This window comes from Mustela lutreola, chromosome 17, assembly GCF_030435805.1.
Source record: "Mustela lutreola isolate mMusLut2 chromosome 17, mMusLut2.pri, whole genome shotgun sequence".
Classification (NCBI taxonomy): Eukaryota; Metazoa; Chordata; class Mammalia; order Carnivora; family Mustelidae; genus Mustela; species Mustela lutreola.
Genome location: NC_081306.1, coordinates 1,649,150 through 1,664,083, shown reverse-complemented (window position 1 = coordinate 1,664,083; position 14,934 = coordinate 1,649,150). Strand labels below are relative to the sequence as shown.

At 57.7% G+C, this 14,934-nt stretch overlaps 1 protein-coding gene and 1 long non-coding RNA gene across 7 annotated transcripts; both read right to left on the bottom strand.

Annotated features, from left to right (window-relative positions):
• Positions 1–92: 92 nt before the first annotated feature.
• LOC131819562 (uncharacterized) lies at positions 93–9,905 on the bottom strand. 6 transcript variants are annotated; one of them, XR_009349235.1, is made up of 5 exons: positions 8,993–9,905; positions 6,562–6,847; positions 4,985–5,057; positions 1,252–1,358; positions 93–1,025 (listed from the first exon to the last, which is right to left on the bottom strand). It is a non-coding gene; the product is annotated as an uncharacterized LOC131819562 (long non-coding RNA). The 6 variants fall into 6 exon arrangements; XR_009349234.1 differs by having other exon boundaries at positions 93–1,358; positions 4,985–5,124; XR_009349233.1 differs by having other exon boundaries at positions 93–1,358.
• A 540-nt stretch (positions 9,906–10,445) lies between these two features.
• Positions 10,446–14,925, bottom strand: LAT (linker for activation of T cells). Its single transcript, XM_059154572.1, is given in 13 exon segments — positions 10,446–10,717; positions 10,845–10,940; positions 11,061–11,123; positions 11,248–11,310; positions 12,737–12,831; positions 12,915–12,978; positions 12,981–13,024; positions 13,026–13,086; positions 13,181–13,233; positions 13,382–13,469; positions 13,730–13,764; positions 13,872–13,899; positions 14,055–14,925. Coding segments are annotated over 12 exon segments (777 nt in total). The 5' UTR covers positions 14,149–14,925; the 3' UTR covers positions 10,446–10,717; positions 10,845–10,851.
• Positions 14,926–14,934: the final 9 nt, after the last annotated feature.

Below are 14,934 nucleotides of genomic sequence, written 5' to 3'. Positions count from 1 at the left end.
CTCTCTCTCTGCCTGCCTCTCTGCCTACTTGTAATCTCTCTCTGTCAAATAAATAAATAAATCTTTAAAAAAAAAAAAAAAAAAAAAAAAAAAAAAAAAAAAAAAAGAGAGAGAGAGAGAGAGAGAAAAGAAAAGAAAAATAGCATTACCATAGTGATCCAGCAAGGGCACTTTGGGGAAGTACCCCAAAGAATGGACAGTGGAGTCTGGAAGAGAGATTTGCATACCTGTGTTCATTACCAGCATCATTCACAACAGCCGAGAGGTAGAAGCAAGCCCAGGAGTCCCCCAGGGGATGAGTGGGCACACAAAATATGGTGTGTACGTACACAGTGGAATAGCTTTCAGCCTTAGCAAGGATGGAAACCATGTCACCTGCTACAACGCGGGTGAACCTTAGGGACGTGCTAAGTGAAATAAACCAGACACAGAAAGTCAGTGCACGATTCCAATTATGCGAGGCACCTAAAGTAGTCAAACGCATAGAAACAGAAAGCAGTCGGGTGGCTGCCAGGGCCTGGGGGAGGGGGGACATGGGAAGGTGTTGTTTAATGCATACAGAGTTTTAGTTTTGCAAGAAGAAAACGTTCTAGAGATCTGTTGCATGGCGACGTGAATACACTTAACACAATTCAACCTGTACCCTGAGAAATGCCTAGATGGTTGAATTTTCTGTTATGTGTGCTTTTTTTTTTTTTTACCACAATAAAAAAAAAGAAAAGCATTTAAACGCTGCGGTGGGCCACCAGTTTGCTCTCCCCTTTAGACAATGCTCACCACCACCACCACCACCACCACCACCACCACCACCCTCACCGGGCCAGGGGCTGGTCGGGTACCACTTGCTAGGATGGCAAGGACGGGGGTCGGGGGGTGGCGGAGGGGAACTTGTCACATAAGAGGCTGGCCAGCTTGTCTTAGGCTCTTTCTCTTACTTGGTTCATTCTGACAATACTTGCCAGGCATGGACTCCATGTCAAGCTCCAGGCCCCAGAGCCACAGAGGTGAGGAGGGCAGCTACCAGTCTGGGGAGCACAAAGACAGACGCTGAACACATGAAAAGGTCGACGTTGATGATCCCCATTCAGTGGGGTAGCAAGATATAGGGTGACTGGGAGGGCCCGAGATTACAGGGAATGGACAGGAAGGGCTCGGAGAAGGGGAACTTGATCTGAGATCCCAGTGACAGGAGCTTGGGGCCCCTGAGGATGTGCGAGAGCTCCAGGCACCCCGGAGAGGGAGAACAGAGACCTGGAGGCAGGGGCAGGCCTGGCGGCTGGCTGCACGGTGGGCAGGAGCCGGAAGGCTGGGCTCGGGAGCTCTCCGCGGGGAGGAAGGCTCCAGCGCTCTCAGTAGCCCTGTGTGCAAGAAACAGATAAAGCCCCGTCTTCCATTGACATAAACTTGCTTTGTGGGTTCAAATGTATCATTCTCTTTTACAATAAAAAAAAAACAAATTAGAACAATAAACTATATTTTCCTAGAGAAAGGCTGAGTCAACAGACACGCATCAAACTCTCGTATTTGTCTCCACACATCCAATAGCTGCTGAATCTCTGAATTAGCTCCTTGGCACGGTTTAAAAACCGCTGATCTGGAGCGCCTGGGTGGCTCAGTTGTTAAGCGTCTGCCCTTGGCTCAGGTCATGATCCCATGGTCCTGGGATCGAGCCCCACATCGGGCTCTCTGCTCAGCGGGAAGCCTGCTTCTCCCTCTGCCTCTGCCCCTTCTTCTGTTCCTGCTCTCACTGTGTGTCTCTGTCTCTCTCTGCCAGATAAACAAATGAAATCTTAAAAACAAAGAACATGGTTGGGTTACAGACACTGGGGAGGGTAAGTGCTATGGTTGAGTGCCGTGAAGTGTGTAAGCCTGATGATTCACAGACCTGTACCCCTGGGGCTGATGATACATTACATGCTAATAAAAAAAAAAAAAAAAAAAAACACCGATCTGCTTGGGCCCCGTCACCCTCACTCACCCCCACTCAGCAGAGGGGTGGACTGAGGCCTAGAGCAGGTAAGGAGCTCCAAGCAAGCCCAGGGGTGAGGAGGAGTTAGGTCTGGAGGTTAGGGTTGCCTGACCCCCAGGTCAGTGGTCGGGAGACCCTTGCTTCTGTGGGGCCCTGCTTCCTTTATGGGGAAAACCTCCTCCCCAACCTCTGGGTGGTCCGGACGTGGGCGTGGGGCCTGGGGGGCACAGCTAGGGGTCAAGCCAGCAGCCTGCTGGCTGGGCTGGGGATGTCTGGGCACCCCCAGAGCCAGCCGCCGCCTGCTCTGCAGGACCATCCCTCGCTTCCTGCTGGGCATCCAGGCCGGCTTAGCCCTCTCCCAGGATCCTCCGGGCCTGCCTCCCCTGCCAGCGCATCTCTGAACCAAACAGCCCTGTTGGAGTCTAGTGCTTGCTCCCAGGAACTCCGACGGAGCCGGACGGCCTCTCAGGCTCCCGCAGCCTGTGCGGTGGCTGCTAGGGTCCCAGCCCTGCCACTGAGTGGCCAGGAGCTCTGCCTGGCTGGGAGGGCCTGAATCGACACGTAGGACTTTTCACCACAGTCATAGCTGCCCGAGCCAATTTTCTCATGAGGGTTCTTCTAAATGACTTCCTTTTTAAACTGAAATCCAGGGGCACCTGGGTGGCTCAGTGGGTTAAGCCTCTGCCTTTGGCTCAGGTCATGATCTCAGGGTCCTGGGATCGAGTCCCACATCGGGCTCTCTGCTCAGGGTGGGAGGCTGTTTCCCGCCTCTCTGCCTATTTGTGATCTCTTTCTGTATCAAATAAATTTTTTTTAATTCTATTTTTAACTAACTAAATAAAAAAATAAATAACCTGAAATTCATTTCCAAGGCAACTAAATGGAAAGCCAGGGTTGCTTGCCCTAAGTTCAAACAAATCCAGCAAAATCAAGTCAACTTAAAGTCCATAGTGCTGTCTGCTCAGGGGCCCTGAGCTTGAGGCTTCTTTCTCTATGGGGAAAGGCACAGCCCCGAGGGTCTCAGGGTGTCAAAGGGCAGCACCCAGAAGAGCCTCTGTCTGTAACCAAACTCGGAATTGAGAAGAAAACGACTTTCTCTCCCCAGGGTTTAAGGCGAGTTCACACTGCCTCGAACGGGCACTGTCTACAGCACATCCAGACTGTGGCCACGACCCCTTTCCTTCAGAGTCCTGGCCCCGTGGAGGGTTCCCAGCTGTGTGACCTTGGGTGGGTCACTCAGCTTCTCTGTGCTCAGTTTCCCCATCTGCAAAATAAACTTGATGATGGCGCCCACCTCACTGGGGTGTCGTGAGGATTAAAGCAGGGAGTAGAAACAGGCCCTGCGGAGAGAAAGTCTGACCCAGCGGCTGTTCAAGACGGAAGCCCGCTGGGGTAGAGAAGGGATGGATGCCGGGCAGGGAGAGGAAGGCCCCAGGGAGCCTCTGGGGCTCTCAGCCCCTCTCGGCTGCAGCCAGCCTCACTCGCAGACCGCCCTGCACCTGCGCTGCCTCCTGTCCTTCGTCCCCAACCCCCTGAGCCCCTCCCAGCTCTGCCCAGGCTGCTTGACTGGCTGCTCTCACCAGCCCCGCGAGGCAGCTCGTTCGTCAGGCCTAGCCCACGGAAGGGAGCCCTGAGGCCCAGAAAGGAGACATAATTCCTCCGTCTCTGTGTGCAGCACACAGAGGGCAGGAGGAAGACGCAGGGGATTCTGGGATCCCCCACCCCCATCCAGCCTCAGCCCCCCTCCGCGCATTATCTCTAGGCGGCAGTGGCTGAGCCTCCCAGTATCTCTCCGATCCCCCAAATTTCCGGTTCCCCAAAGACAACTCAGGATGTGGGGAGGGAGGGGCAGGGAGAGCAGGAGAGAGACAGAGAGAGAGACAGAGAGAGAGACAGAGAGATGAGAGAGACCGAGACACAGAGATGGGAGACCGAGGGCCGCCAGAGACAGAGAGACAGGGCAGAGAGACAGCGCTTCCAAGACAGATGAGCAACAGGGGGAGGCAGGCAGAGATGGGGGGACACAGTGGAGAGAGAGAGCTAGAAAGGGGAGGGTGGCCCAGAGATGCAGACCCAGAGAGGAGACATGAGGGGAGGCCTAGAGCCTGAGGCGGAGGCAAAACTGAAAGTGGCGAGTGGGAGAGAGAGTCGGTGGGTGTTGGGGTGGAAGGCACGAGGTGTTGGGGGGGCATCCGGAAACAGAAAGAGAACTGGTGAGTGTGGGAGCCAGGTGGGAGCGGGTGAGGAAACCTCGGAGGCCCGCTCAGGCGCACAGGGAGGCAGCCTGGGACAGGGACCCAAACACGCAGGCCAGAGAGCTCCCAGGGAAGGAGAACAGAGCCCCACTTCCCCTCCTTTCTTGGAACCCCCACAGGGCCACAGATGCCCTAAGCGCCCACCCACTGGGCTCAAGAAGCCCTGTGTCCTCGAGAAAAGGGACTGTGTTCAGACCCAGCCTCTGCAGCCCCAGAGCCAGCAGCCCCTGGGGCTGTCCGGCTGCATGTGCTCTGAGTGGACCCGGCTGCCCACCCTGCTCAGAGGCAGAGGGGGACTGAGGCCTGCGGGTGGACCTGGTGGGCACAGAGGAGGCAGTCGGGAACAGCGGTAGCCTGGCTGCTCAGGGAGGGAGCACTAGAGCCCTGCTTGGTCCAGCCACCTGCCCTCTGTAAGCCTCAGCTTCCTCATCTGTCCAGGGGTGATAAGGAGAAGAACGCACTCAGGGTCACAGCGAGGACCAGACATATGGGAGAGGCGTGGCACTGCGTGGGATATGTATGTGTCTGAAGGTGGGCCCGTTGAAGGTCGATGCTCCCCAGCATCCTGTCGAGATGAGTCAGGGCCCTTTCATTTGCAAATGACAGGAACCCAGCCAGAGCTGAGCCAAGTGAAGGAAGACTGTTAATAAATTCAAGTAACTAAACAGTTCTTGGGTGGATCCAGCTTCAGGCACAGATGGATCCAGGATCTCAACCCCCCATTCCCAAGAATCTTTCTCCCTGATGTGGCACTGCTCACCTTTCTGCTGCCTTCTCCCTCGGGCGCCCTTCCCATGCGTCTGGCAGCTCCAGGTTCATGTCTTCCCTGTTGGCTGGTTCCAGAAGACAGAGAGAGAGAGAGCGTGCACGCCTTATTCCCCAGAATTCTAGCAAACGTCCCTGTGCAGAGCACAATTTACTCTCTGTGGAATTTCTCTTTTAGTTCGCCTCTTTGTTTTCTCCTATGCACTAACTTTTAACCAGAACTTGGCCTTCCTTCCCCCACCTCAAAGTGGACTTTGGGTTTGGGATTCTGTAAGTAACTTTGGAATGTGCTGTGTGACCTCAAGCAAATCACTTAACCTCCCTGAACCTGTTTTCTTTCCTGAAAGAAGGGTTCCTCCGGCCCTCTATAGACGAGGGTGTGGTGAGACTCCCTGAAACGATGAGTGTGGCACATAGTAAATGTGGAACGGGGCATCTCAAAGCTGTCTCCTTTCTACCAGCAAGAGCCCCTAGGTTTGGGAGACTTCCCATCTCCAGTCCTTCAGAATTGGGGGTGGAGCTTCTGACACCAGCCTAAGTCAGTCAGCATATGGCATTCTGGGCCAGCAACTGGTTCAGGGAGTCACATCCACCAAGTTAGGGCAGCTAGAGTAGTGTAGGGCTTTTGATGGAGATGCTCAGATCTCTTGCCCCATCCCCCACGCTGAGAACCCAGGAGCGCGCGGTCTCCAGAGCTGCTAGAACTGTGACCACATGAGCGACGACTACAAATGGAGGCACTGGAGAAAGGAAAGCTGAAGCAAAACGAGAAGGTGGTAATAATATTTAGGCCTCTGACTCCAGGCACAGCTGATCGCTTCCAACCTTCTCAGCAACCAGAGATCCCTTCTTTCTACTTCCAGGGACGCCCTTTGGGGCTATGGACCTCAGAATGGGAAGGTTTTATGACCGAGGTCCAACAGCTTCAAGGGTGCCCAGAGTTCAGAAATCTAGTGGCAGAGTCGTGACCAACACGAAGTCTCCTGCCTTGTACCCCAGGCTGCTCGCCACCAGACGTGGTCCTCTGTCTGGAACCTTGGCTCATCAGCTCCGAGACTAAGAAAACTGAGTAAGTAAAGCAAAAGTAAGGAAAACCTGGAGAGATTTTCCTGAGGGGATCGAGGCAGGAGGGAAATGGGGGGGGGGGGGCGGGCACGAGGAACGGATGCCTGGGCCAGGCGGGGCACAGGCCTCGAAGGGTCCTCCTGGGTGTCTCTGAGGGGCAGTTGGAAGAGGTGGAGGGTGAGGAAAACCGGAGTCTGGAGCTTTCTCACATGGGCTGCTAGGCGTTCCTCGTCAGCCCAGGGTGGCCTGATTGTGGTTGTGATTTGGTGGAAATGATAGCAGCCATGGTTATGTCAGAACTCTCTCTCCTGCAACGGACAGAGAGTCTGGCTCAAGTTAGCCTAAGCACACACACCACACACACACACACACACAGCCCCTTGGTTCTTTAAAAAGTAATAATGGCTTCAGGAACACTGATCTGAGTGCCTGGACGGCCTATCAGAAGCCAGAACTTCTCTATTTCCATTTCTGTGCTCTGCTTGCCTCCGTGGTGCCTTTACTCACAGGAAGACTCTGTCCAACAGAAACGTGCCAACCGCGCCAGGGAGCGCCTCTCCCTCAGGCCCGTATGCCCACTGCGGTGTGCAAAGAGCTTCTCTTTGCCAGGAGTTCCACCAAAGTCTCAGGAATGGGTCTCATTGGAGTTGGGTCACGTGTTCCAATCACTGGGCCAGGGGGTGAGAGATGACAATGGGCCATGGCGTCCTGGGTCCCTGCAGAGCCGCAGGCACATTTCCGTAGCGAATCCAACGGCGCCTCAGCGTTGGAAGAAGGCAGGGGTGCATGAATGCTTGAAAAGGGAAAACAAAAAACATCCTCCAGGGGTGTTGTAAGGTGGTCTGCAGATTGCTAATAAGAACATTTTTTCCCCGCTGAAGTCAAGTAAGTTCGGGAAATATCAGATTCGGCGAAGATAAACACTATTTTATCCCAGGATCTCTCTCGAGCCATTACCTTCCTGCTGCGCACTTCGCTCGGCAAGTCCGGATGGGAGAACACTGCTTCTCCCAGGCGCTCCCAGCCACCGAGTCCTTTCCTGAGAAGCTTCCCCCGGGACTCAGGGGCCACAAGATGCCTTTTGGGAAGCGCGACATCTGGACCACCCCAAAGAGCCCAAGAAGTCACGGTCAGCGTGTCGTCCCCTTTCGTGGCCTGCTGGCCCGAGTGGCTGCTGCCGGCGCCTGCCGCCCCCCGACTCGAGGTTTGCTTTGGCCACCAGAAGCCAGCAGTTATGGAGAATTCGGTGGGGACCACGGGGTGGAGACGCGGAAGTAGCCACGCGCCCCCCGCCCCCAGGATGGCACTGTGCACAACCCCTGCCAGGGTTTTGGGACCACCTCCCGAAGAAACCACTTGCACTAAGACTCTCGCTTCAACGACTGCCTCTGAAAAAACCCAAATCGAAAGAGCTGTTGCCTCGCCATGGCTTTTAGAAGCACCAGATGTCTCCTCCGCCAACTGCAGAGAACACTCTCTCTCCTCACTACATCGACCTTTCCTCCGACAACGACAGACTCTGAGGGGGAAAAAAATCTATTTCTGCTACCCAGCTTCCAGGGGAAGCTTTGAGGGATTCTTTCCACAGGCCACCTCAGTGGGCTCAGATACCCCAACCCCAGCCCCACAGATCTCATTACATTGACTTGGTCTGTCCTGCTTGGCTCATCGACTGGAGGAAGCAGAGCCCCATGTTCTTGCTGGTCCAAGAAGCAAAAATGGGAAGCTGTTCCTGCTTCAGGGAATGCTGCTAGCCCCAATCCACCAAGGAAAGAAGTACCCCAGTCACCTTGGACTTGCCCAGGCTTCACAAGGCAGGGCTATCACCACGCCCCTTGCTTCGGCCCCCAAGCATCTCCTTCCACCTCCTCTCCCTGTTGTTCCTCCTTCATTAGCTAGCCCACCACCGCCTTTCACGTGGATACTCCCAACAGCCTCCTCTCTGCTCCCACCTCAGGCCCTTTGCACATGCTGCTTCTGAGGCAACTCACCTGCTTGGCGCAAACAGATCCATGACCCTTAAGCCTGTTTACTGTCTCTTAAAACTGCCCCAACCCCCACCCTCTCTACCACCACCCATTCCCTCCTTGGGCCTCAGCCTCTCTTATTATGAAATCACTCAGCTATGCAAACACTTAAGAGAATCATTTATCAAACACTTGTGAACCCAACCCTGCTTCAGAGTAAGACAGGACACTTGTCACCGGGGCCTTCCTGAAATCCTTCCCAACCACTGCCCACACTCTGCCACAGGGGTGCCTCTCCCCTGAACTTGGTATTCCTCATCCCTTTGCCGACCTTGCGTTCACGTGTATCCCCGAACCATATAGACCTATTTTCGTGCTTTCAACTTTATATAAATAAAACACCTTGCTTTGCTTTTCTCACTCCATATTCTCTCGGTGATGTCCATCCTCCCTGATAGGAGCTGCCCCAGTGGGCTCATTTTTACCTGCTGGGAGCATTTGCCCGTAGTGTGACGGGGCTACAAGAGCTCGACCTGCTCTCCAGGTGAAGGCCTCCATCTGCCATCACCATCACCATCGCCAGGCTGCCCCCGCCTCTGGTATCCGCCCCCTTAGGCTGAGGGCTATTTGCTCAGGATTTTTACCCAGGAATCTGCTAGGTAAAGGGACACACCATCTTCAGCCTTTACTGATGTTGCTAGATTGTTCTCCGAGGTGTTTATACCAACATACTTCTTTTTTTTTTTTTTTTTTTTTTACGATTTTATTTATTTATTTCTCAGAGAGAGAGCGCGCGAGCAAGCACAGCAGACAGGGCAGCAGGCAGGGCAGCAGGCAGAGGCAGAGGGAGAAGCAGGCTTCCTGCCAAGCTAGGAGCCCGATGCGGGACTCGATCCCAGAACACTGGGATCATGACCTGAGCCAAAGGCAGCTACTTAACCCACTGAGCCACCCAGACGTCCCCAACATACCTTTCTGATAAAGCTTCCTCAGCCCAGGCACAAAAGTGCCCCTTTCCTCGTCTGTTTCCTCCAAATAAACTCTGCCTGCTGATGTCCGGCCTGTCCGCGCTCTCCCCGGGCCTCCCCTCCCCCACTTCTCCAAGCGGGCCTCTTACACGCCTCCCTTGGACAGCAGCCAGCACTTTCGACAACAGCCAGAGCAAGGACGTTGGCAGCAGAACTCCAGAGGCCAACAGCTGCGGATAGAACCCCCGGTTTGCCGCTTCGGCTGCATGCCTTTGGGCAAGTCACTTCTCCTCGCTGGGCTCGGTTCCCCAACTGCGAGTGGTGACACCTCCAGTGAGCCAGCCACAGGGGAAGGTCAGTGATTAAATGAGATAAGCGTGGAAACATGGCAGGTGCTTGAAGATAACTTGTTACTGTTGCCTTTGAAGGCCCCAGAGGAGGCCGAGAACTGTGTGCATCACTCTGAGCTACTTTGCCATATGCAAGAGAAACCCCAAGTCAAGCCGGTTGAAGATAATTGGGAATTTATTGGCCCACATAACTGGGAAGCTGGAGGGGGGCATCTCGCTTCAGGTGTTACAGGATCCAGGAACTTGGACGCCAGCAGGAAGCTGGTCCTGTCCATTTCTGGGCCAGTCTGTCCCTCACACCACCTTCCTTCTCAGGCGGCTCTCCAAGTAGGGGCTCGAGGAATGTGTGCTTCCAGTTTCCCAACTGCCATGAACAAGAACAGCTTCGCCTTCCAGATTGATTCTTCCTACTGGCATCCCAGGGCCAATCCTCAGCGGCCCAGGTTGGGTTTCATGCCCGGACCAGAGCCAGTCACAGTGACCGAGTCAGCCACCAGAAGCTGCTCCGAGTGTGGTTGTCAGAACGGGGCTGTCAGAAGCCCTCGGTAGCTTCTTTGAAATGCAGACTGTCAGGCCCGGACCTACTCACTCGGGATGTGCATTCTGGCCAGACCTCCAAGGGAATCATCTGCACACCAAGGTCTGAAAAGGCTGCTCGGCAGGTTACCTTTCAGCTGCCCCGCAGTCTAGTCTACCCATTGCTTTAAAGATGGATGAACAGGGGGCCGAGGGGACGTGGTCTTGCTCTAGGCGTCCACTTCGCACCCAGGGCTCCCCAGGCCCTGCCCCCCACCATCCCAGACATCATCGGCCGCAGCCATGGACTGTCTCATGGGGGCCGTACTGAAGCCCAGAAGTGGCCGCCTGGTTTGGACTTGCCTCGCGCCCACGTGCCAGAGCCGTGTCTCTGCCGACATTCGGTGGCTCCCAGGACTGGGTCGGGACCGTGCCAAGCGTGGCGGCCCCAGGGTGGGGGGGATGGAGACCCTCCCCCAAGACACACACATGGGCTTGTGCGCGCGTGCACACACACACACACACACACTCTCCCACATGGCCCCCTCACGCGGACTCCCACCCACTGGGCCCCCCAAACTCAAGAGCGCTACAGACCACGTCAGCCTTTATTCTCCTGCAGAATAGGGCCGGGACCGGGGTGGTTCATTCTCAGGCTACGTCAGAAGGTGCAGTGCTGGGGGCACACAGGCTGTACCCCAAAGTGATAATAAGTTAGGGGGGAGACTCTCAGACTGATCTCAGGCTGGCATCAGGGCGGGGTGCCATGCAGGGTCCCCATCCAGAGCCCTGCCGGCTGCCCAGCTCAGTGGGGGTGGGGGGCTCTCGGCGAGGCTGGTTCCAGGTCGGGCTTGGCCTCACGCTGAAACAACAAGGCAGGAGGGGGAAGGTTTGTGAAGTCGGGAGGTCAGCGGGGGTCGGAGGGGTCCCTGAAGGAGTCAGAGGATCGGGCTGGGGGGGAGGGGCAGGGCGGGTGGGGGGCCTCTCACCAGACACTCAGTTAAGGCCCTGCAGATTCTCATAATCTGGAGCTCCCTCTTCCTCTTCTTCGTCCTCATCTTCCACCTTCTGGGAGCTCAGGACAGCTGGGAGGGGTCGGAGGGAGGTCTTGAGCTCACAGACCCCCCTGTCCCCCCTTCCCCAGGCGGGCTCCCTGAGCTTCGGCCGCCCCCTCCATTCCCACCCCTCCCCAGCCCCACACACACCAGGTTCGGTCCTAGCCATGGGCGGCAGCTCCTGGGACACGTTCACATACTCCCGGCTCCCATCTGCAGGGGGCAGAGCAGAAGCGGGGGGATGGCCACGTGGAGGGCGAGTGAGCAGGACACTCCGAAAGAGGGCCACAGCGAGTGAAGGACAGAAAGGGGACCCCCCTGGGCACTGGCCACTCACCCAGAGACGCGTCTGCACTCTCCTCGCTCTCAGGAACATTCACATAATCCTCCCCGGACTCCACTGCAGGAGAAGCAGGGCCCCCCCGGGCACCGTCACCCAGAGCCCTGTGCCCAGACCCCCCCATGGCGTCCCAGCGGGCCAGCCCCAGAGCCCTACCCGCTGATTCCAGAGGCTGCCCCACTGCCAGCCCTGGGCTGGGGGCGCCCACAAAGGCCTTGGTGACAGCGAGAAGTAGGGCAACCTGGCCAGAGATGATGAGAGGGAGTGGAACCCTGGGAGCAGCCAGACGACAGACCCTGGCATGTCCCCCAAGCTGGGGACAGGGACAGACAGCCTACACTCTGGGTGGCACCGTGTGCACACAACACTCAGGGCCATGCTGAGTCCGAGGTGTTGTTCCCCGTGGGTCTCATCAGCCAGACCTGCCCTGACCCCCACTCTCATCTCGGTGCCTTCCGGCACCTGTCACCACCAGCGCCATCTTGTCCTTTTATGCGGACTCATTTCTCCACGAGGCCGTGGACTAGGCGGGCTTTGGAGCCAGAGGTTCAAACCCAGCTCTGGCACTAACAGTCGTGTAGCCTCACACGAGGCACCTAACCTCTCTGGGTCTTGGGGTTCTCATCGGTAAAAGAGGCTGAGCGACGGCACCCGCCTCCCAGGGCTGTTGTGAGAACTAAAGCAGAGAATATTGAAATGAGGCCTGTCCTCCAACAAGCGCGTCTGGTAAATAAAGAATCCCTCCTGTCGCACAGCTGGGACAACCGAGGCACAGGAGGGGAAGAGCTGGGCCCAACAGCACCCGGGAATCATGGGATTTAATAAGCTAACGCATGAAACACTCTTAGGAGGGCAGGCAGTAGGCCCCGAGTTAGCTCTCACCCTGACATGAGAGGTTTCCAGTAAGTATGGGGCGGGGGGGGGGGTGATGATGAACCTCTGAATGACAAGAAGAGCTAGCACAGATGGCGAGCTGGCCGGAGGACGAGGAGTGACAGAAAACCAGACATGGAAGGCAGCCCCTAACAGGCAGCACGAGACCAACACGAAGGGAGAAAAGCAGCTCAAAGGAAACTGAAATGATGCCGGAAACAGAAGAAAACTTCCCAACTGCCCCCTCACCCCCCAGACCAGCTCTAATCAATCTCCTTAGAGAGTTACAAGATGACACAGCCTCCGTGAAACCAGACGGCAGACTACGGGGAAGGAATGCCAGAGACCAAGAAAGAGCTTCCAGGCGGAGAGACAAGAGAAGAGTCTAAAAGGCGCGAAGTCTACAAGACCACGTAGGCGACAGAAGACAACGAAACAGGAAAGATGACAGGAAAAGGAAGGAAATCAGAGCATCAGCGCAGAAGCCCACCCTGAGGGACAGGTATTGTAGAAAGAGAGAAGAGAGACCACGGAGGGGCCGCGAGCGTCGCAGAAATCACGGGAGAGGGACGCGCCGGGGGGCCGCAGCCCAGAGTCACGAGGGCCAACTCACTGGAGAAGGCGCTGTCTCGGAGGCCGGGGTTGCTGGTCACAGGAGCCAGTGGGACAGTGGTGCTGGTGGCCGGCGTGCTGTCGGGAAGCACCTCCCTGAGGGGAAGTCAGGGGAGGGGGAGGCGGATGAGCGAGGACCCCCAGGGCCACGGCCCCCAAGCCCCCACCTGGCCACTCACAAGTAGCCCTCGTTGGGATAGTCCTCCTCCTCCTCGTCGTCGTCCTCACAGACGGGTGCTGGGGTAGCGACACAGCGGTCAGCAGGGCCCAGGCCGGGCGCCAGCCTCCCGGCGAGCAGGGCACCCGGGGCCCCAGACGTACCCTCGTTCTCATAACTTGCCACACTGTTGGCTTTGGAGAGAGAGCGAGAGGGAAGCGGAGTTGGCTCAGACAGGCTCTGTCCTCTGCCCGGCCCCAGCCCTCTGGGCTCGAGCCTCACACTTACCACCATCTGAGTCCTGCCGGGAAGACGGCACGCGGGGCGGCTGTGGGGACCTCCTGGGAGTCAAAGGTCAGAGGTCATGCTAGGATGGGGCTCCGGGGGGCAAGAGGGGTTGTAACCGGGAAAGGGACCCCCCCCACCCCGCCCCAGTCTACAGAGCTGAGGGGAGTAGAGGGAGGATTCAGAAGAGAGGGTGCTACTTACGGGATAGGGAGCAGGTCCGGCTGGCTCAGAGGTGGGTAGGAGGTCACAGGCCCATAGGAGGCAGCTGATGGCCAGGGCACGACTGTGGCTGAGGACACATGAGACCAAGCTCAAGGAATGGGTCCGGAATGTTGCCCCTGTCCTCATGGAGTCCCTGATGGACAGACTCACCCTGGGACCCCTCCCATGCCCTGGACAGGCCTGATGACACCCCTGTCCTTCCCTGTCCCCAGCTCCAGTCAAGGCCATGTGGGCAGCCACTGGGACCTGAATAAAGGCACACGCTCTCTCACATGCCAGGGGACCCTGTCCCCTACGCCCAAGGGAAGGGACCCCCCAGGTACTCACGAGGTCGTTTGAGCACGATGCTACTTGGGGTCAAGCTGGCAGGAGAGACAGGGCTTGGTCAGGGGCAGGAGAGGCCCCCACTCCCAACCCCAAGGCCACACGGGGCAGGGAGGGGCCCATAAGGGGCCCACGGGCAACTCACCTGTCAGAGGCCGCCGTGTCATAAGAGCCTGGGGAAGAGAAGTCAGTGAGGCAGGAAGAGGGGGGTCGGGGGGGGGGGAGAGGGGGGTGAAGCAGGGCAGAAGAAGGGAGGGTTAGGGTGGCGTGAGGGGCCAAGGAGAGCCGGGGATCCCTGCAGGGGCATCACCGGGTGGCCCCCACTCACCTGGCAGCTCCCGGCAGCGCACGCACAGGGCCGCGACCAGGAGAGGCAGCAGGACGAGGCCCAGCACGTAGGGGATGAGAACCACGGCCTCCATCTGCAGCGGACGGCGCGCACTAGGCCCGGCTGCCCGCCGCACACCCTCGAGGGCTGAGCTGCCACAGGGTGAGGGCTGGGCCAGCAGGCCTGCGGGAGCTGAGTGGGCACCAGCCTGGAAGCCTGAGCGCCCGCAGCTATGCCTTCCTTGGGCCCGTCGCTGGGCCCCCTCCCCTTGTTAGGCGGCCTGGGGGGCGTCCGCACTGGCTGGAGGAAGCCCCGTGATCCCCAGGCCCTCCGGCCAGGCTCTGGGCCGGAGTGTGGGGCGCCGGTCCCCCCTGCGCAGCCGCTGCGCCCCAGCCCTACCTGCCACTCGGCTAGGCGCCTGCTTCTCTCAGCGCCTGCCCGCCTGCGGCAGGAAGCTGTGGTGAGCCCCAAGTGAGGGCAGGAAATCATCAGGCTCTGCCTGGCTGCACCGCCCCCTTCCCACCCCCACCCAGCCAGTGGGGAGGGGGAGGAAGAGGCCTGAAGAGCCACCCCTCCACCCCGGGGCCCTCAAGAGGGGTCTGCTGGCCTCTGGGACAAGGAGCAGCAACTCCTACCAGAAGGAAGGCAAGACACTTACAGGCCAGCCAAGAGCCACAGCCTCCGTAGCTATGGCTGGAGGGGGCAGCTGGGAGGGAGGCCCTGCCTCTGGGAGTTCTGAGGGGCACGGGGCAAAGCCCACCCCACCTTGCCCTGGTTGGCCTGCCAAGAGGGGCGGGCTCTCGGGGAACCACGGGCGTGACTCACGGTCACACAGAGCTAGCTCACTCCATACCCTTGTTCGCCCAGCCCAGGAGGGCAG